The sequence below is a fragment of the Pelophylax lessonae genome (assembly GCF_965119305.1).
Source record: "Pelophylax lessonae genome assembly, chromosome: 8".
Lineage (NCBI taxonomy): Eukaryota > Metazoa > Chordata > Amphibia > Anura > Ranidae > Pelophylax > Pelophylax lessonae.
This window is the reverse complement of record NC_138775.1, coordinates 191,613,760-191,636,561: the sequence shown is the minus strand read 5'-3', so window position 1 is coordinate 191,636,561 and position 22,802 is coordinate 191,613,760. Positions and strand designations below refer to the sequence as shown.

The following is a 22,802-nucleotide window of genomic DNA, read 5'->3' as shown; positions in this document are numbered from 1 at the left end:
TCTCTTAAAGGGCTTCATGCACAGAGTAGCAAAAGAACAGGGCTTGCAACTTAACAAGGGGACTGAGCCAGAGGAAGATTCAGTACACAGGTCTAACACACAGAGTACCTTTCCAGAGGAAGCTAATGTGTTTTTGCTGAGGACTTCTGTGTCTGAGTCACTTGCAAAGCAGCCAGTCTGCCAGGAGGTAGGTGACATGGCAGAGGTGACAGTTACTCTGGTAGTGGAGGGGGTTAAGTGCTTTGTACCTCCACTAGCAGCAAGTTCCCCCACAATTTGAGACTGGACCAGTGGCACAGTTTACTAGAGAGCAAGCCTGGAGTCGCAGGAGAGAGATGTATGAGGTACATTGGGAGACAGAGAGCAAGTACAGTGGTTGGAGAAGGATAGAGAGCATTTCCTGTATCTTAAACAACCATGGGATTAGTCAATGAGAGAGAGAGGTGACTAGTAATGCTGGATTGGTGGAGACTGGTACAGGCTCTGCAGTACCGGTCCCTAAATACTGCACTCCTGGGAAGTGGTGTCCTCTAACAGAAGGAGTGTTCAAGTGTTATCAGCCATGGAGTAAAAGGGTTAACCTTGTAAGTGCCACTCGCTTCTAAGTTAGAGTTGTGCATGACACATGACTGCACATTACTGCCTAGCATTTAGTCATTAGCGGGTACAGTATAGAGTGTCCCTGCTAGGGCGCCTCAAGCCCCACCCACATGCAACTAACAAGCAGGCTCTCGAATAAAACAGTATATAGCTTATGTTACTTAAACTGTCAACTTGCCGGACCAAAAAAGATACCTAAAAGTATCTAAAATATTATTTTAATTCAGCAGTCACATGACTAGAAGCACCTCCTCCTAAAACTGCACTGTTGAGCAGGGGGTAGGCTTAATGCTGAAGAATCATGCCAGTGCCATGACAAAGCTGAGGCTGGAAAAAATCTTTTTTCTTCCACTCCTCCACAGACTGCCATTAGGGGTCAGTATTGTCTTGTATCAATCAGGATGCCCTTCAGTCATTAGGGGAATGGCAACACAATGAAATGCTATAGCGAAGACATCAATGTGCACATTACCTAATTTTACTCAAAGTCTGCAACAGCACAAAACTACCATAAACTTAACAATGTATTGTATAAAAAACAATCATGAGGTTAAAGTACCTTTAGCCTGTCATGCAAAAGCACCCAGTTTGCCAATAGTGCTGTCCTCCTAAGAACGCAATGTATCTGGCTATCATATTTACCTTCTGACCTTACAGTGATATTATACCTTCAGTTTTTAGGCACTCTCCGTAGCTGATTTAATCACATACTGAGTATGTAGCTTCTTTATTTTTTATTTCTTGCCTACGTTCCTATTTAATCTAGTGCTATGACCACCGGATCAAGCTTCCTGTTTCAGGGTGGCTCCTTTCTCTTGCAGCATTCTATGGAGCCACCCTTGTTTGCAGGGACTAGAGTTGTGTGACTGTGTGCATCAATAGAAATACACAGTCCAGTACTTGTTTGGAAAAAAAAAGAAATACACAGTCCAGTAGCCTAAGATGTCAAGGCACTCCCCAGCTCCTCCCTACTACCCATTCCCCTCCCCCTCCCTTCTCTAAACTAACATACTGGCTCTAGGCTGTACTGTCCCCTGTTTAGTATTTTCTGTGATGACCATAAGTTCAGGAAAGCAGCACTGAGAGAGCAGGAGCCAACAACATTGAAAGTTGTAAAATGCAAGTGCTGGGATAAGACGTTTATTATGTTCAATGTGCTAGGCTAAAAAAAATCTAAAGGGTTTATTATGACTTTAATAATTTTAGTTACTAACTTTTCTCTTACTTTCCTGATTTGCAATTGTGATTCAGAGAGTATCAAAGCCATTAGGGTCAGCATAACAACCAGGAACCTAGCTATTTCAGAAGGTCAGTAAAATTAAGTCAATTGTTTCTGTTATGACAGGTTTTCTTTGAGTAAAGCCTGTTTTGTATGCAAAGAAAAATTTAAATAATGCAAAGAGGCATTATACATCCATGTTGGGTTTTGATTTATATATATATATATATTTGATAAGGTAAAATGGTAAAATAACTTACAGGATTGTTGTTTTTCCAGCTCCATTGTGCCCCAGGAAAGCAGTAATTTGTCCTTCATAAAAGGTGATATTGACCATGTCCACTGCAGGCTTGTAGTTGTTTGGATAGACTTTGACAAGGTCTTGAATACACACACCTGGCATTATCCCTGGTGGTTCGGGCTCAAAAAATGGATTCTCTGCAGATGGAAAACAGAAAAATCTTGTGCTTCTATTTATTATTTTTTTTTTACAGTTTTAATGATTCTATCCCCAATAATAGGTCATTAGTCCGTGCCCTGGAAATCACAGGGTTTTTCAATATTAGAGTAGTTAGGTTTAGTAGTACCTTTAGGTTAAGGGTTATTTTAGGGTTATTTGGAAATTAAGGGTTAAAAATAGGGTTACGTTTTTTTTTGTCTGGTTGGTATATTGTAATGATTAAGGTCTCCTAAATTGACATCTTCCTCTCTTAACTACACTGGCACTCAAACTAAATGCGCTTAAGTAATTCTAAGTGTCTATCATATCATCATATTGAGTATTAGTTCAGGTTCATTCAGATTCCTCCAAAGATTGCATTGGTGGACAAGTCCTTCTGACGTACATCTACACTGATCAGCTGTTCTCAACAAGCTATCTGGTTGCCAAAAATGTTGATTAGATGATTTTCTTTGAATCTGAAGAATGGAAGACCAGCATTTACTAATAAATCCTATGGAATGCCACAGTAATGAATATGATGATCATAATAACATTACTAATATTACAGTAAAAGTGGCTATATCTTGTTACGAGCTCATTTGCAAAGACATAAAACACTCATAGTTGGAAGGGGACTAAGCTAGCTCCTCTTGAGCATTTGGGGCTGGCTATAAAAGGATTAGGTGTCCTCCTTAAATCTTACATCTTTAAGGCCAGGAGAGCAGCAAATGGGTTATGATGAATACTTGAAAAACACTTTAAAATAAGTCCCTGAATTAAGTTAACATTCATTTCACAAAATACACCAAAGTTTTTGCAAGAGGTAACATTTCACAAGTCATGACAGTTTTTAAGGGGAACAAAGATACAAAAAATGGATTTTTGTAAGATCTTACCGTAAAATCCTTTTCTCTTAAGCTCATTGACAGACGTAGTCTTCTTGATTCTCAAGAGCTGGGTTATGTTGTCTCCGCAGGAGTAGGACTAGGCAGAAAGACAAAACGTTCTGGCTCCACCTTAGGGGCAGTCCCTGAGGGTATATCCTCCCTCTCTCTGCTACAGGGAATCAGTTCTGTTCTAAAGCAGTAACAGAGAATTTAACCCAACCCAACTCAATGATAGAGGGGCGGGTACTACGTCTGTCAATGAGCTTAAGAGAAAAGGATTTTACGGTAAGATCTTACAAAAATCCATTTTTCTCTATCGCTCATTGACAGACGTAGTCTTCTTGATTCTCAAGAGCTGGGACATCCAGAAGCAGTGCCACAAAAGGAGGGGTGGGATTGACAGAATCAAAATCCAATCTAGAAGGCCCAACCGGAGCCAACCAGAAGTATCAAAGGACTCATCGAGAAAACAGATGAGACCTACCCCACAAATCCTCGAGGTAGACCAACAGTCTCCTCAAACAGTGGCCTGCAGGAACCTTGCGGCCAGAAGAGGCATCTGACGATGCCATCACATAAACCTTATACAATATTGTAAAGGTATGAACCGACTACTAAACAGTCGCCTTGAAAACCTGAACCACTGACGCCTGATGGCGGAAGGTCCAGGAAACTCTAAGCGCCCGAGTAGAATGCGCCTTAACAGGGAACGGGGGATCCCGACCCTTAGATAAAATAAGCCTATACCACCGTCTGTCTGATCCATCTAAAGATGGTCGCAGCAGAACAGGCAACCCCTTCTTAGGGCCATCCGTGATCACAAACAGTGAATCCGTCTTACAAATTGAATCCGTAGTATTCAAGTATATCCTGATCGCCCGAACTACATCCACGGAATGCCATGCAAATTCTCGAGGATGATTGGGCTAAGGACATAGGAAGGACAATACACTGTCCTTATTCAATGAAACTTTGAAACCACCTTAGAAGGAAGGATGGATTCGGATGAAGAACAACCTTATCCCTATGAACCACCAGATCTGGGGAACAACAGGATAATGCAGCCAGTTCTGACACCCTGCGTGCAGAAGTGATAGCCACCAAGAAGACCACCTTCTGGGATAAAGTAAGCAAGGGAATCTCCCTGATATTTTCAAAGGGAGGTGTCTGAAGAACCGACAGCACCAAATTAAGATCCCAGGATGGTAACGGCGCGTGCACTGGCAGAGCCAGGTGTCGCACCCCCTGGATGAAATTCCGCACCAAGGAATGAGTAGACAAAAGCTTCTGAAAGAAGATATCAAATGCTGAAACCAGACCCTTGATAACACTCAAGGCCAGCTTCTGCTCAACTCCCTGTTGCAGAAAGCCAATATTCGGACTACCGAATAAAGATGTAGATGGAACCCAAGGGATTCACATCACACAATATAAGACTTCCATGAACGATGATAATCTTTCTGGAAGTCGCTTTCCTTGTTTTAACTAGAGTAGGAATAACTGAAGCTGACAATCCCTTGTCCTTCAGCACCTGGGTCTCAATAACCAGGCCGTTTAAAACCAGCGATCGTAAAGCAGGATGGAAGATCGGTCCCTGAGACAGTAGATCCTCCCTGAGAGGAAGTCTCCACGGGACGTCCGCCATCAGTCTGACCAAGTCGGCGTAACAAGCTCGACGAGGCCAGTCCGGAGCTGCCAGGATTACTGGAATTCCTTCCTCCTCTATCCTGCGAAGAAGTCTTGGCAGTAACCCAAGAGGAGGGAAGGCATACATTAGCTGGTATTGCCCCCACGGGGCGATCAGTGCGTCTGCGGTTTCTGCTAGAGGATCGCGGGAGCGAGCCACGAATCTCTGAACTTTCCTGTTGAATCGAGATGCCAACAGATCCATATCCGGGGTGCCTCATCGTAGGCACAACTGGTGGAAAACGTCTGGATGGAGGGACCATTCCCCCTGATCCAGAGTCTGACGGCTGAGATAATCTGCCTGCCAATTCTCCACCCCCGGAATGAACACCGCAGAGATTGCTGGAACAAATCGTTCCGCCCAGCGAAGAATGCAAGCCACTTCTTTGGCCGCTCGGACACTCTTGGTGCCCCCCTGGTGATTGACATAAGCCACGGCCGTGGCGTTGTCCGACTGGATCCGAACCGGGCTGCCCTGGAGCTGCTCGGTCCAGTGAATCAGACAAAGTCTGATTGCTCTCAGTTCCAATACATTTATCGGTAACCTGGATTCTTCCGGGGACAAAAGTCCCTGGACAGATAACTGACCGAGAATTCCTCCCCATCCGGATAGACTGGCATCCGTGGTCACTGTCGTCCAATATATTGGCAGAAATGACTTTCCCTGGCTGAGCATCGGAGACCGAAGCCACCAGACCAGAGACTCTCTGGTCTGTTTGCTCAATCGGATCTGATTGTCCAGGGATTCCGGATTCCGATTCCATCTGAGAGGAATCTCTTGCTGAAGAATTCGGGTATGGGACTGGGCAAATGGGACTGCTTCGAAGGAAGCCACCATCAACCCCAGAACCCTCATGCAAATCCGAAGGGAAGACCAGCTGTTGGATAGTAACAACTGGACTGCTGATTGAATCTTTCGGAGTTTCCCTACCGGAAGAAAAAAACTCTTGTCCTGACTGTGTCTAGAATTAGACCCAGATATTCGAGCCTCTGGGTGGGAACCAGAAATGACTTTTGCTGGTTCACCAGCCACCCGAATTCCTGTAAAGAAATCATAGTAATTTCTATGTTTTGTAGCAAGGTCTGAGGAGACTCTGCATGAAGCAGAAGATCGTCTAGGTAACCTAGAATCGATATGCCTCTTTGGCGCAGAAGTGCCAACATTGGGGCCAACACCTTCGTGAAGACCCGCGGAGCCGTGGCGAGACCGAAAGGTAACGCCACAAACTGATAGTGGTTCTCTTCTACGGAAAAGCGTAGAAACCGCTGATGTCCTGCGAAAAAATGGGAATGTGAAGATATGTGTCCTAGATGTCTATGGACGCTAGGACATCCCCTGGATGCAGAAAGGCTGCTACTGTGCGAATGGACTCCATTCTGAATCTTCTTATGTAGACAAAAGAATTGAGTGCCCTTAAGTCCAGAATTGGACGCACTTTGCCCTCTTTCCTGGGTATTGTAAATAGGTTTGAATAAAACCCCTGAAAGCGTTCAGTCCAAGGAACGTGGACTACCACTCCTTGTTGTAGTAAATCTGTGACTGCTCTCCGCAGATCGTCTAAACGATCCGGGGATAGTCGGCTATTGGAAGGGAAGAATCGCGCCGGTGGGAGAGATCGAAACTCGATCTTGTACCCTGACCTTATGACTTCGCAAACCCATCTGTCCGGGATTCTGGAAAGCCATGGATCCGGGAACCGGCGAAGACGTCCCCCCACCCCAGTTATGGGTGGGGGCGCACCTTCAGGCTTTGGACGGTTTATCTTCAGGTCTAGAGGGGGCGGGCTTTTGCTTGCCCGACCAACGACCCCTGACGCCTCCTGCAGGAGCTTTGGAGGACTTAGTTTTTTCACCCGCGGGACGAAAAAACCTCTTGTGAGCAGAAAAAGAAGGCCCTCGTCTTTGACGAGTTCCTCTACCTTTAAAATTTTGCGGTAAAAAGGTGCTCTTTCCACCCGTGAGATCCTTAATGATCTCATCTAAGTTGGCTCCAAATAGACGCTCTCCTAAAAAGGGGAAATTAGCCAATGCTTTTTTGGAACCTTGGTCGGCTAACCAACCTTTTAGCCACAGTGTACGCCTGAGAACCACCGCTGAGACAGATGCTCGCGCCAATAATGAAGTGGCGTCTAACGCCGCATCACACACAAACTGTAACCCCTGTATCATCTGTTCTAACAAATCTGATACCGCCTGAGGGACCTCTTCTAGGTCCCGGCGTAACCACTTGGTCCATACAGTTACAGCCTGCGAAACCAGACCAATAGCAATTATTGGTCTGAAAGCTGATCCAATCAAGGTAAACATGGTGCGAGACATAGCTTCTATCTTGCGATCCACTGGATCTTTAAAAGACGGAGCGTCTTCTAGAGGAATAACCGTGGCTTTATTCAATCTAGCAATTGGTGAATCCACCACAGATGGTTCTGTCCATTTCTTAATGAGGGTTTCCTCAAACGGATAACGCCTGTTAATGCGTTTAGAAATAGTAGAAATGCGTTTTGGCAGACTCCATTCTTCTTTGATTGGATTGCCAAAACATTTGGGCAATGGAAAAACCTTCGCCACTTTGATGCGTTTTTTAGTCCCAAAAGGGATTACAGTTTCAGCTATTTCTGACGGAATACCCTGTAATCTTAAGGTTTCTTGAACAGATACAATGAGTGCGTTTACCAACGCTTCCTCTCTGGCTATGGCTGATGCCGAAACATCCTCCTCACTGTCTGAAAAGACAGTACACGAGACACCAATACCAGATGAAGTACCTGCAACTGCAGAAATAGGCTCAGAGTCTGAATCCGAGGTTTCAGATAACAAGGGGTTAGGCGGGGGTCGCTTACTTGCGCCCTGTCCCTGACAAGCCACTTCCACCCGGGACACAAAAGTTCCACAATAGCGGACAATGATTCAATCGTCAGTGGGGTGCTGGAAGATCCCGCAGACCCCTCGAGGGGATCCGGAGGAGATACATGAGTGGCAGGGTCCATGTTAATTCAGGACACCTTTGCCAGAAAACACAAAAAATCTTTTTTTTTTTTTTTTTTTAAATCTTTTTTTTTTTTTTTTTTTTATGTGTCTCCCCCTAGCGCAATAGCGCCCCTCAGAGTACCTGCTTCTCGATCCCACAGAGAGAGAGAGGGACCCCCAAGGCTCACCAACCGATGCAGTGAAGTTTCCAACCAACTGCAGTCAGCGTCTGTCTTTACAGACTGGAAGGAGCTGTTGCTTTTTCCCGGGTAGAAGGACGTGGCTCCGCCCCCTGTGTACGCCTTCCGGCGTTCCCAGCTCTCCACGAGGTAGCTGGGCTCATGAAACATGGCCGCCCCCATACAGGAGACATTTAGACTCCAAAAACATGGCGGCCGGCGTGACCTGAGGAATGCATGCACCTGGTCTACGTCAAAATGGCGGCGGACCGCCGAAATCGTTTTTCCCAGCACATCCACCTGCATCTCTGCTGAGTGGCGATAGATTGATCTACAGGAGATACACTACAAATAAGGTAGGATTATACCTCCTATGTCTACTGTAATGCTACAGTCTGCTGGGTAGAGTGTTAGCTCTCAAACCAAGTCCACTTCCCACAAACACATACTGTATTTACAAGGGGGACTTTTAGTGTCAGATATATACTGACCATGTATGGAGGGGCCCATAATTCATACTGCCTCATAACGAGGAAAGAAAAAAGGGAACGTTTACTCACCATACCAAACCGACAGGCACCCTCTCTTCACAATACCCTCTCCACCGGGGTGGGGGGTTGTGGACCACTCCGGACGCCTCGACTCTCTGGTTCCTGGCGTCCAAGCGAGACTTTTAACTCGCAAGGTCAGTCCCTCCACTGGGACTCCGTCGCGGCCGACCCAGCGCGGAGCTCTGGTCTGCACGCGCTCGTAGGCAGAAACCGGGGTGACCACTGGATCTCAACATCCAGCCCGTCGCCCGGCCCCGCATACTTACTTGAATGTGTCGCGGCCGACCAAGCGCAATGCCATGGTCTGCGCGCGCTCTTAGGCCGGCTGGGGTGACCACAAGTGTCGCCCAGTCCGGCATTTTTGCTTGAAGATCTCACAGGAAAAAACACTGGAGAAAAACTACCTAAAAAATGTCTTTTTCTAAAGAAAAAAGTCTTGCCAGGACCAAGAGATCCCAGCAAGGAACTTAGGTCCTTACTCCTGACTAGACAGAAAAAAACTGATTCCCTGTAGCAGAGAGAGGGAGGATATACCCTCAGGGACTGCCCCTAAGGTGGAGCCAGAACGTTTTGTCTTTCTGCCTAGTCCTACTCCTGCGGAGACAACATAACCCAGCTCTTGAGAATCAAGAAGACTACGTCTGTCAATGAGCGATAGAGAAACCATAATGACTGCATTTATTGGTAAATTTCCCATTATACCTCTTATTGTAAAAACTGTGTTGTATTGCCATGGTCCATTTCTCTCCCATTAAAAAAAACTACTGAAAAGGAGACAGCCCCCCTACTTAACAAGAAGGGGTACGAAATGGGACAAAAAGCAACAGACTGGTGTTAAAGTGTACATATAGCCATTTTTAGCTTTGGATTAAAACCTCTTTCAGTTTTTTTTTGCTGTCTGTGTCTCATTGGGTGAACAGTGTTTCTCAACCTTTTTTTTTTTAGATATGACACCCCTTAAAAGTATGTAAAGTAGGTCCCCCGTCAGATCAGAGGTCTGGACTCCCCATCACATTAGAGTCTTCTATAATGTCAGAATCCCCCTATCACACAAGAGTCCTCCCTATACGTCAGCATCCTCCCTGGGGGGGGGGGGGGGGGGGGGGGGTGAAGCAGGTCCTAAGGAGTCAGACTTCCATCTTCTTCTGAATGCTGGAGGCAGCTTCTGCTTGCCACCTCTCCCTGGATCAGCATCATAAGCTGCCTACATGATGTCAGGCTGGCTGTCAACACCATAGCAGCATACAGCTCTACAGTGTCACTGGTTTTTAGGGTGCTGCACCATACACCTCCACCATGGCAACTCATGACACTGATTTAGGACAAACTGCTTGGTACACTGAGGTTGAACCCAAATGGCACCCTGGTTGAGAAACACTGGGGTAGATCATACTCTTGGAAGGCAGCCAATGAAATTGTTGTGCCTTTTATGCTTTGTATACAGTCCAAGAGACTTCTAGAGGTAGAAGCTATACCATATTTAGACTAATGAATTTCTGTGTCTCCCCCTAATTATTATTGAAAGAAATGTTAGATTTTGAACCCAAAAAAAATGATGGGCCATGAATAACTTTAATAAACATACTCTGCCTTGGTTCAGGTTCTACCTACTATGTAATATTTTCTAAAAGCATATTACAACTAGCTTTTACCATTTGTTTCATCTTTGTCTTTTCTCTCCTTCTCCTGTTCATCCTTTGCCTGTTTCTCCTCTTTCTGTTTTTCTTTCTTGGCTTTATGTTTGCAGGTATCCTTGTCTATGAGTTTATTGTCAGGGGCGTTTTTCAGATCTTTTTCTTCTGTTGTTTTTTTCTGGTCTTCATTTCCATCTCTAGGATGTTTATCTAAGAGCATTGAATGACATGAGAATTTTAACACCACAGGTACAGTATATTCAAAAAATGTCATTAAAAGAGCTACATTAAAAAAATGCAATTTACTCTTTAGAAAGTATAGTTATGCTCATTAAAATAACAGATAATTTTAGCAGTTTAAACTTTTTAAATTTTAAAAATCAAGTTTTATTTTTTTTTAATGGGATGCACTTTGATGTGGAAATATAAATACAACTTTCAGTTTTAATAAAATGTAGTTCCATTTTAAAATGTAACAATGCATGATTGTACATTTTGCTGCTGTATTTGATGATACTCTAGCTATGTTTGTTATGTGTTTCCATTTACACAGAATACCCTATAATTTATTTTTCTTATTTTTCGTACATCACTGGACACAGAGCAGGCTATATACTTAACTATCTGGGTTATGCGACACCTATAGGGGATGGGACACTGGCCGACCAAAAACAAACAGGAAGTCCCCCTCTATAGAACCCCTCCTGAACAGAAAGTACCTCAGTTTTTTCCACAAGTGTTACAAAGGTGATGGTCACGGTTGTTAAGCTCTCTGTGAGTTCTGAGCCGTGTGAGTCCAGAGCTGCGGTTATTTGAGAATCAAGGGGCTAAAGTGATCGGATCCATTTGGAAAGGGTTAAGGGCTAAAATAAATAGTGCCTGAGCCTCGTGTAAGGATTATAAAAGATACAACAAGGTTTTGCCTGTATTGCAACCTTTTGGTCACTGGACCCTGCGTAGCAGAATCCTGGGCGATTAAGAACTAAGGAATTCCGGCAAGGTATTGTAGAAAGTAGAAAGGATACCCAGTCCTTGAAGGTCCTTAGTGACAAAAGCCTAGGCTTCTAAATCTTATTTAGGCCCTGCAGCGAGATTGGTAAGTGAAGCATACACTATATTGTCAAAAGTATTGGGACACCTGCCTTTACACACACATGAATTATAATGGCATCATAGTCTTAGCCTGTAGAGTTCATTAATGAGTTGGCTCCCTCTTTGCAGCTATAGGAGCTTCAACTCTTCTAAGAAGGTTGTCCACAAGGTTTAGGAGTGTGTCTATGGGAATGTTTGACAATTCTTCCAGAAGCGCATTTGTGAGGTCAGGCACTGATGTTGGGCGAGAAGCTTAGCTTGAAGTCTGCACTCTAATTCATCCCAAAGGTGTTCTATCAGGTTTAGGTCAGGACTCTGTGAAGGCCAGTCAAGTTCCTCCACCCTAAACTCCCTTATCCACGCCTTTTTGGACCTTGCTTTGTGCACTGGTGCGCAGTCATTGTAGGAACAGGAAGGGGCCGTCCCTAAACTGTTCCCACAAAGCTGGGAGCATGAAATTGCCCAAAATGTTTTGGTATGCTGATGCCTTAAGAGTTCCCTTCACTGGAACTAAGAGGCCAAGCCTAACCCCTGAAAAACAACCCCACTTCATAATCTCCCCTCAACCAAATGATTTGAAACAGTGCACAAAACAAGGTCCATAAAGACATGGATGAGCGAGTTTGGGGTGAAGGAACTTGACTGGCCTGTACAAAGTCCTGACCTCAACCCGACAGAACACCTTTGGGGGGAATTAGAGCAGAGACTGCGAGCCAGGCCTTGTCGTCCAACATCAGTGCCTGACCTCACAAATGCGCTTCTGCAAGAATGGTCATAAATTCCCATAGACACACTCCTAAACGTTCCATGGGGAATGTTTGTTTGGCAAGGATCTGGATAAATATATCCAGAAAATCTCCGGAGGAAAAAGCTCTCTTCTACCTGTTAAGAGGATGAATGAGCATAATTCATTTAGGGGCCAGGTGCTACTGCTATGAATTTGTCATCCTCCAGGCAGCGTCTGCAGGGGGTTGCGGAGACAATGATTCAAGACAAGTGGGTCATCTCCATGGTGTCTGTAGGGTAGACCTAAAGGCTTTGAACCAATATCTTACCGTGTGGTTCTTTCGGATGGAGTCAGTCTGCTCGGTGGTAGCCTCGCTGCTGGTAGGAGATTTTCTTGCATCCATAGATATCAAAGATGCCTACCTGAATGTGCCAATTTTTCAACCTCTTTAAAAGTTTTTGCGTTTCGCAATAGAGGATCCTCATTTCCAACTTGCCGGGCTGCCCTGTTTGCTAAAGTTTTGACGCCGGTTTTGGGCCTTATAAGGTCTCAAGGGATCTTGGTGTTAGGTTATCTAGATGACCCCTTGCTCAGGGAACAGTCAGGACAAAACTTAAAGCAGAACATGGCTCACACGGTTCACTTTTTGGAACACCTGGGCTGGGTCTTGAAACTTCGAAAAGTTGGCCTTAGAGCCAGTTCAGTGCCTAGAGTATTTAGGACTAGTTCTAGACACAGCTCAAGCAAAAGTGTTCCTACCTACAAGAAAGGTCAATGTCCTGAAGGATGAGGTTCGAGAAGTAAGAAGCAGGAGACATCCCCCCATTCGGCTCTGTATGAGTCTACTGGGGAGAATGGTGTCCTCGTTCGAGGCAATTCCTTACGCACAGTTCCATTCCACACCTTTACAGCAGAACATTCTGATGGTCTGGAACAAGAGAGCACAAGCTCTGGATTGTTGCATGCTTTTGTCTCCCAAGGTTCGCTAAGTCTCAATTGGTGGTTGTTGGGTCGGAATTTGGAAAATCTTTCCTTCAGGTGAATATGAAGGTATTGACCACGGATGCCAGTCTCTCTGGCTGGGGGGCTGTTGTTGAGGACTCCACAGTTCATTTCAACATTCCCTAAATAAACAATCCAAACTAAAACCCCTAGACTATTTCTTAAGCCAACTGGAGTGTGTGGAAAATTCCTTTTGTTTGGCTGTGGGTGCGGTGTAGAGACAATAGGCAATTTTCCAGCACCTCCTTTGGGGGCAGCACTACATACACATCAATGATGATGTACAGTCATGGCCAAAAATATTGGCACGCCTGCATTTCTGTCAGATAATGCACCACTTCGAACAGAAGATTGTAGCAATTACAAATGTTTAGGCATTCTCATGCTTATACATTTTGTTTGTATTTGTATGACACAAAAAAGTGGACCACTCTTCTTTTACAAATTGCTCCAGGTCTCTCAGATTGGAAGGATTCCTTTTCCCAGCTGCTGTTTTGAGATGTCTCCACAAGTGCTCTATGGGATTTAGATCTGGACTCATTGATGGCAAGGTCAGTACTCTCCAGTGCTTTGTCTTAAACCGTTTCTGGGTGCTTTTTGATGTGTGCTTTGGGTCATTGTCCTGCTGTAAGACCCAACTTTCTGACAATGGGCCCTAGATTGCACCCCAGAATTCTTTAGTAGTCTTCAGATTTCATAATGCCATGCACAAAGTCAAGACATCTAGTGCCTGAAGCAGCAAAGAAACCCCAAAACATCAGTGAACCTCCACCACGTTTGACTGTAGGGACTGTGTCCCCGTTTTTTAAAGGCCTCATTTATTTTTCTGAAATGGTAGAATGATGGGCTTTACCAAAAAGCTGTAATTTTGTTTCGTTTGTCCACAGCACATTCTCCCAAAAGGATTTTGCCTCCCTCAAGTAAGTTTTGTCAAACTCCAATCTTTTTTTTTTTATGTGTCAGCAGTGGGGTCCTCCTGGGTCTCATCATAGCGTCCCTTTTCATTCAGATGGTGACGTATAATGCGAGCTGACACAGTTGTACCCTGTCCGTGAAGATCAGCTTGAATTTGTCTGAAAGTTGATCGAGGTTCTTTATCCCCCATTCGAACAATCCTTCATTGCAATCTTTGATACGGTTTTCTCTTTCGTCCACGTCCAGGGATATTAGCTACAGTGCCATGGGCAGTAAACTTCTTGACAATGTTGCGCATAGTGGACATAGCAACATTAAGATCTGTGGAGATGGACTTGTAACCTTGATATTGTCCATGCTTTTCCACAATCTTTCTCAAAATGTGTCAGATTTGTTTTTTTTTGGTTTCTCCACTTTTTTGTCCACGTTCACACTAAGGCGACCTGTGAGGCGACCTGGTCGCCTCACAGGTCGCCGTAGGTCGCCTTCCATAGGGAAGCTGTGGACCCGTTCTAATAGGAGCGACACAAGTCGCTCCGACTTAGAAAAAGGGTCCGGAGCTTCTTTGGGGCGACCCGGAGGCGACCTCGGAGGTCGCCCCTCTAAGTCGGATCGCCCCTATGTGAACGGGGTCTTTGTGTCATACCAATACAAACAAAAGAAATAAACACGAGAACGCCTAAACATTTGTAATTGAAACAATCTTCTGGGTGAAGTGGTGCATTATCTGACAGAAATTCAGGGGTGCCAATATTTTTGGCCATGACTGTAATTACATTGCTCTTCTCCATTTTTAGGAAGACTGTTTTCATCTAGTCCTTACCAGGTCCATCCTCTGCACCATCTTCCACATGTTCATGAACAGAAAGCTCTGTGTCTGTTGAATCGGCTAAAGGCAGCATGTTATTTAGGGAAGATAAAACAAAAAGAAATGTGTAAGTAAAGTAGGATTATTAAATACAAATGTCGTGTTAAAATAGGTAAAAGCTAATTTTTTGCACTTAAAATCTGGTATCAACCCTAGTCAACAAATGTAACAATTTCAAAGGACAACCTTAGATAGTACTTGATTTAATTTTAACAAAATAGTAATAGCAGGATTTCCCCTTCACTACTTTTTGCCATTAGGTGTCCTCATTAGCATCATTTGCCAGCATCATTTAACCCACTTTCTCTGATCGCGGACTGTCCTTGACCAACTGCAGCCTGTTACTGGACAATGAAAGGGCACTTTTCACATTGTTAAACTCACCTCCTCCTTTCGCAATGTTTCTTGTCAGCACATGGATTGATTGATTGATTAGATGTATAATTTAAACGCGCGCTAGGAATCAAAAAATGCAATATGATGTGAAATTATATTTGAAATTGTTTTTGCAGCTGGTGTTCACTAAGTGTAAACTTAGGAAAAAGGCGATGTACTAAAAACAGCGCTTGCAAAAATGTATTTAAAAGTCCAAAATAAATCAATATAGTAGTAATCGTAAAGTGCAATAAAGCAGCACACAAATCAATGAATGCAATAAATATCACAATTCCAAGTGCAATAGTGCTAATATAATATTAATCAGTGCAATATGTGCAAAGTGCAATAGTGCTAAGTGCAATATTGCTTCGTGCAATACATAAATATAAAGTGAAAAAATATTAGGAGAGTCCAATATAACTGTATAAATAAAATCCAATGCTCTGTGCAACGTGCTCAAAAAGTGCTGCTGTCATAAAGTGCAATCAGTGCTCCAACAAGTGCCAAGGTGCCACGAATCCCTTTGGGAATCCGCCTATATTTTATCCTTGTGAGTATTTCATTTAATTAATAAATAAACATACAATTTGGGCTTCACTATGCTGGTTCCTTTTTTCCTTTGTGAGGGATAAAAGAAGGGGATCTACTGGTGTTGTTGCCTGGAGGAGTCCCATTTATTGGATATATCATAAGGCTAATTTGACCTTCTAAGAAGGTCCAGCAGCTCTGGTGAGTGGATTCCTAAAAGGATTCGGGGCACCTTGGCACTTGTTGGAGCACTGATTGCACTTTATGACAGCAGCACTTTTTGAGCACGTTGCACTGAGCATTGGATTTTATTTATACAGGTATATTGGACTCTCCTAATATTTTTTCACTTTATATTTATGTATTGCACCAAGCAATATTGCACTTAGCACTATTGCACTTTGCACATATTGCACTGATATATTAGCACTATTGCACTTGGAATTGTGATATTTATTGCATTCATTGATTTGTATTTTGCACTATTGCACTTTACGATCATTACTATATTGATTTATTTTGCACTTTTAAAAGCGTTTTTAGTACATCACCTGATTGATTGATTAGTTGGCTCCTTGTACTGCTTCTTCAGGACAAGGACTGCAAAATGCTGATGCCAGGTCAAATTCAGGTACTTACATTTAATGTATTAATGATTACAAAGTTGAAATAATTTGTGTATTTTATATTTGCCCAGAGCTCAGCTTAATTATATCAGTTACTGCACCTAATTAGTGATGAGATGTGACTACCAGCATACCAAGATTACATATAGACCAGCTCTTTGTGCAGACAGACTGTGGGGGACAAAGGACCACATCTTTTGCTATGCACTTTTTTTTTTAGGAAAAAAAAAATGTGAAACTCAGGTATTCAGCCACTTTGTAAAAAGTGAAGGCGCACTACAAGTTAAGTCCAAGAAGCTGTGTATGACATCTCTTGGGCTTATCTTTATTATTTACATTTGACAGATTTATTGCTCTGCCAGAGAGACACTCTGGTGATCTAAGAGGAGAGAAACACACAGAGCAGCTATGTCTGCCCCTCCCCTCTGCTGCCCATTCACAGAAGCCTTTGTATTTTGTGAATTTGTTCACATAATACCTAGACTTCATTGATTGGGCAGAAGGAGGGGATGGGCGAGCATAGCAGCTGCAGTGACTCTCCTGTTCAAGATGCAGAGCTCAGAAGGATCAGTGTCGCTCACCTGGAACTACAGCAATAGCTGTCTTCCAGGCAAACTATAAAGCTGTCAGATATAAATAATAGAGCTAAGCCCAGGAATTGTCATGCACCTTGCTGGAATCAATTCATAGTGTGCCTGAAATTCAGCTTTAAGTATTGTGAAATACAAAAACAACTAGCAAAAGATCTGTGTTTCTGGACCTGTACACGGTTGAAATCCAGCTATTGGCAACTTATCAGCTTGTAGTCAGCTCTCGTCTAGCTGCACATCTACTGCATTACAAACTTTCAACAAACAAAATCATGTAAATTTATTATAGTGGTTGGTGTTGGTTGATTGTATTGTTTCTGTTTTCAATTTTGATTTATTATTATGACTCTTCATTATTTGTAAAATGTGAATTTGTCTCCTAAAATAAGATGTTTTTGAACTTTTAGTATCCAGTGGTGGTATATAAGGAAAATAAGAAGGGCATTTTTACAGACAAGTGGGTAAAGGCTGGGATTACTAACTGAGCTCTTGGATTGGTACTCTTAAGAGTGATTGGTCAAAGCTCATACACAGAGCTCATGAACCCAAGCTTAAATCTCTATTCAGCTGAAACTGGCCAAAATGGGTGATTGTCATCTCTTATCAATAAGGCTCATTACATTGAAAGCTACATGCTACTTATTTCAAATCAGCTGTCAAATAGGACATTAGATTCCAAACACAAATGCAGGTTTTCTCTAAAGTAGAACTCAAGACAAAGTTCTTGTTATTTCTAAATTCTAACTTCCTGTTTACATGTCTCTGGGGCAATTTCCCCAGTGGGGGCAGACAGCAATAAAAACTGAGAGAAGTTCTAACCCTTACCTGCTCCATGGAAAACATATAAATAAATATTAAAATAAAAGCTCTAACTGTTGTTCTACTTTAAAAACTGAACTTCAGGAAGATATAAAAGTCAGAAATTAAAGCAGCTTTGTAACTGTAAATGCATTTTTGAATGCAAGCAGTGCAGTTACCTAAATTTGACTTGCTATCAAACGTTTGCAGTCCCTGTGCAGCACTGCTCAGACTGAGAGAAGGAGGAGCAGCAAAAGGAGTCTGATAGTTGTACAGTTGTGTTTATGTGCGGTCAAGGAATGCTGATAGAAGGAGAGAGCAGAGTGACAGACAGATGAGCTCAACAGCCTGCTGCTTCTTCTTTCACTGTCCAGTCACAAGGAGTGGGGGTAACAAGACCTGTAAGAGATGTCACCTGCCCTGCCAGACAGGGCTATGCTATGCAGTAGAGCTGGATACATCTCAGAATTAGATGGACAGAAATGCATATCCTTTGGCAGGTAAAACAGCTCTCATATGTGTATTTCATCTGAGTATTTAAATGTTAGCCTTGAGTTCAACTTTAATATTAGATTTCTGAATTTCTAAGAATATCATGCAAAAATAAATCTTAATTTTTTTCCAAGACTCTAGCATATTATCTTTTATTACATGACACTAAAATTAGCCCAGTTTTTCTCTGTTTGAAACTTCTCATTAGCATCAAAGTCATTCGGATGAGTCATTGCCCAGTAATTCCATAAAATAATTATAGGCCAATTAGAAGTTCAAAGCCACTCAATAATATTCCCACTGTACTGAATTTAATCTTTTTACCCAGTCACACAATGCCTACATATTATTTCATTCAGAAAGATTAGTACAGGATATTTCTTACCATCACCTTCCCAATAATTTTCAAAGGTAATCCAATAGTTTGCCAAGAATGGAAAGTACCACGGTTTTGGGATGCCATATTCCCCTAAAATACAGATAATTTCAATATTATTGTGGAGCACAGACAGAATATTTTGTGTATCTACAGGTTAAATGGGTGTATTGGATTATGTAGGGCTGCATTTACCATATGATGAAACAAGGATATGTACAGTTTACATTTGCTCACTTTTTCTTGGAGCCCAATTGAAGCTTTTAATAGGGTTATGCAGTCAGTCTGTTTAAAAAGTAAAGAACATGTGAGATTTCTAAAAGGATCTTGTAAATATGTTAGTGATTTACTACTATTAACTTTTCCTGTTCCGACAGCATTCTTAGGACCTGGACCACTGCCCCCACAGACCGGTTCTCCAGTGGTTGAACATGCACTCTGCACAGTGCTCCAACCAAGAATACTGTGTACAGAGTATAGTGTTGTTGATTGGAGCAATGTTGGGGGGGCATGTAGGCCCACTTTAGACCTGGACCACTGCACTCGGTGTGAGAGCAGCGGTCCCATTCTCCAGCATGCTGCTGGCATATATTAATTTCAAATGGTAGTAAAGCACTAACATAAACTTACATTCTTTACAGTGTATGCGTTCTGACAGCATATACCTTGTTAAAGTTAAAGATTCAAAAGGGATTTTCTTTAAACCTTGACTTGTTGGGACACAACTCCAGTTTGGGAGCTCCCTTGTCTCTTATGATTCTAGACTGGTGAACTGTACAGTTCCACAGCAGGAGGGAGGAGGACCGTTTTTTACTTTATCTGCAAAATGCAAGAAGCATGGTGAGTGACAAAAGAGCAATCCTGTTGTTCAGAACTAATCCACCACCATCAAGTAGCCATTCAGATAGCACACTGCGCAAAAAAATGAAAGGAACACTTTTTAATCAGAGAATAGCATCAAGTCAATTAAACTCCTGGGATATTGATCTGATCAGTTAAGTAGCAGGGGTGGATGTTAATCAGTTTCAGCTGCTATGGTGTTAATGAAATTAACATCAGGTGCACTAAATGGGCAACAATGAGATGACCTCCAAAATAGGAATGGTTTTACAGGTGGAGGCCACTGACATTTTTTCCCCCAACTCATCTTTTTTGACTGTTTTTCACTAGTTCCACATTTGACTAGGGTCAGTGTCATCCCCAGGCGCCTAAGGTGGGATCTGCCACCCAATGATGGACTCCTGGATAATGAGTCTATGGAGGAATGGAAGGGATTTTTTAACAAAAAAGGCCTTGAACTTATTGATTTCCTCCTTATTAGGAAAAAACGCAAATTGAAAATTATCGAGTCCCAGATTAAAGATTTACAAACATCCCTAGAGCCGCATAAGGACACAGAGGAGTTCACTAGACTCTCAGGAATCCTCAAAAATAGGATGGTCAAATGGGACTTAGAAACCCAAAATAAGAAAAAGAAAAAATTCATCAGAGATTTTGGTGATTTCCAGGTAGATAATATCTATAAGTGGCAAAAAATGACCAATAATGCTGTTGATGGTGGAGAAGGTTCCCAAAATCCCCCCACTACTCCAGCTCCTATAATTAGGGATATTCCTAATGATGTCTGGAGAGCCTCACCTGCCCCCTATTACAACAATGAACCCCAACATGGACATCCTAATCGGGGAAAAAAAAGGGGAGGTAGAGGAGGAAGAGGGAAAAATAACGCCCCCGGAAGAGGGAATCACCATTTTCCGCCTAATAATCATCAAAAATGGTTATTACACATACCCTCAAGGTGACCGACCACAGACCCCGAGACATAACCCACAAGGGTACAATCGGGGGAGAGGGGGTACAAATTTCCCCCAAAGAGGGGGTCAACCTATAAGAGGGCAGGGTAATAGAGGGCATGGAAATGGAAGGAATGATTATACCTATGCGCAAGTTGCTACCCAGAATAGGTTTGATCCGCTCAGAAATAACCAATATGAGAACTCTTTTTTAGGGAACATGGGGGGACAAGAGAGGGCCCCCCCCTCCCTTTCCAGAACCAGTCAGACAACTGGTGGAGGGGCCCATCAGAGGGCACCCCAGGAGCCAAAGGAGGCAAAAGAAGCAGAGAGGAAACAGAGGAGGCAGAAGACTCCAGAGGAAAAAAATCCCGTTAGGAGCCGGCATTTTTAATTTGAGTGGGGTCCAATTAGCAGACGGTGAATTGAGAACTTTGGACAAAGGCCTAAAGTTTGCTCCGGCACGAAACTTAAACAAGTTTCAGACCTATGTTGGCATCCAAAAATTTGTCCGTTCCTTAAATGTAAAAAAGTATTGCATGTCTAACCCCATCATTAAGAATGCCTCTGCCCCTGTCGCCATCGCCTCTGCTTCTACTATTTCCTCCAATAACCCTTTACTACACACTAACCTAAGGAACAAGTCTACTTTTAATCCCCAAAATAGGGATAATAAATACATGGATGTGTTCAAGAACATGGTATTTAAGGATTTGGAGGAGTTAAAAGTAAGAAAAGTTAATGACCCCCAAATTATCAGAGCGGGAATAAAATCATTGGAAGAGAACAAAGAGATAGTCATCAGACCCACTGATAAAGGGGGAGGATTGGTCGTCCTCAGTAAAGAATATTATAAAAAGGAGATGACACGCCTCCTCTCTGATCAGGAAACATACTGCATATTGCGGGGTGACCCTTTGTCAGAATATAAAGGTGAACTCAATGTTCTAGTCAAATCAGGAAAAAAGAAAGGAGTCCTTAATAAAAAGGAGTCCCTTTACTTGGATCCTCTATTTTGCCGCACTCCAGTCATCTATTTTTTACCTAAGATGCATAAAGACAAAGAACAACCACCAGGTAGGCCCATTGTAAATGGAATCGAGTCAGTGACGTCTAGACTAGGCCAGTTCATAGATGTATATCTACAACCATTGGTCACTAACACCAAGGCCTACCTAAAGGACACCAAGCACATAATACAGATTGTGGAAAACTTACCGTGCTCAAGCACTGCGATATTGGTTACAGCGGACGTTGGATCCCTGTATACCATCATCGGACATAATGCTGCTGAAGCAGCAGTCAAATGGGCATTTTCCAACTCCCATCTTCCGAGAAAACTAAGGAGTTTCCTCCTCAGTAGCTTGTGGTTCTGTCTGACCAGAAATTATTTCTGGTACGACAGATCATACTATTTACAAACTAGAGGAGTGGCGATGGGAGCACGTTTTGCTCCCAGTGTGGCCAACTTGTTTATGGCCCACTGGGAGGAAGAGGTAGTGTTTGGTGATCGCCCTCCAGAATTGGTATGTTATCGAAGGTATATTGATGACCTGTTCCTAATCTGGGATGGGGGTCAAGATAGCCTAGTCATGTTTATGGACAAGTTGAACCTAAATAATAAGAACATTGTTCTAACATGGACAACAAGTCAAGAAAAGGTTGTTTTCTTAGACCCTGTCATCTCTAAAACCGATAACAAATTTACCACCTCCAATTACTCAAAACCAACAGACCGTAATGCCTACATCCCGCTGGACAGTTGCCACCATCACACATGGCTCTGTAACATCCCTAAAGGACAATATATGCGCCTTAGGCGAAATTGTGCATCAGACACGGATTTTGAGTCCCAGTCAAAATTGTACACAGAAAGGTTCATTCAAAAAGGGTACTGTAAAGACAAATTGGAGAATGACAGGTTAAAGGTACAGAGTGTCGCAAGAGATTCTCTCCTGTCTAACAACCCTAAGGTAGCCAATCCTAAAACTGATGAAGTCAGGATTATATTGGACTACAATATTCAATATAAAAAAATTGAAAAAATAATAAAGAAGCATTGGCCGATCTTACAACAGGACAAGATACTTGGGGCTAAACTACCCCCTAAACCTTCTTTTGTATACAAAAAGGCTCCAAATTTGAGGAACATCTTGGCTCCAGGGGTAATAGACCCGCCCACACAAACCAAAAGCAAATTATTCACATTTTTATCAGGTTTTTATGCCTGCGGCAGATGTGTAGTTTGCCGCACCGCAAAAAAGAATCTTAAACGCAGGAAAGACTTCACGGCCAACGCCACAAATAAAAAATACGAGATTAAAGACCTTATTACATGCTCTACCACAGGAGTGGTGTACATGCTTGAGTGTGACTGCGGTTTGCAGTATGTCGGCAGGACATCCAGGGCCCTACAGACTAGAATAGCCGAACATGTACGTAGCATTAGAAA

General features: G+C 42.9%; 1 protein-coding gene across 1 annotated transcript in view; it reads right to left on the bottom strand.

Annotated features, from left to right (window-relative positions):
* ABCA4 (ATP binding cassette subfamily A member 4) overlaps positions 1-22,802 on the bottom strand; it is a 335,662-nt gene that overhangs the window by 125,054 nt on the left and 187,806 nt on the right. Inside the window, exons 18-21 of the mRNA XM_082265714.1 lie at positions 18,567-18,650; positions 14,725-14,790; positions 10,184-10,375; positions 2,080-2,257 (exon numbers count right to left, since the gene is read on the bottom strand). Coding sequence (XP_082121840.1) covers positions 2,080-2,257; positions 10,184-10,375; positions 14,725-14,790; positions 18,567-18,650 — 520 coding nt within the window. The remainder of the gene's footprint in view (positions 1-2,079; positions 2,258-10,183; positions 10,376-14,724; positions 14,791-18,566; positions 18,651-22,802) is intronic.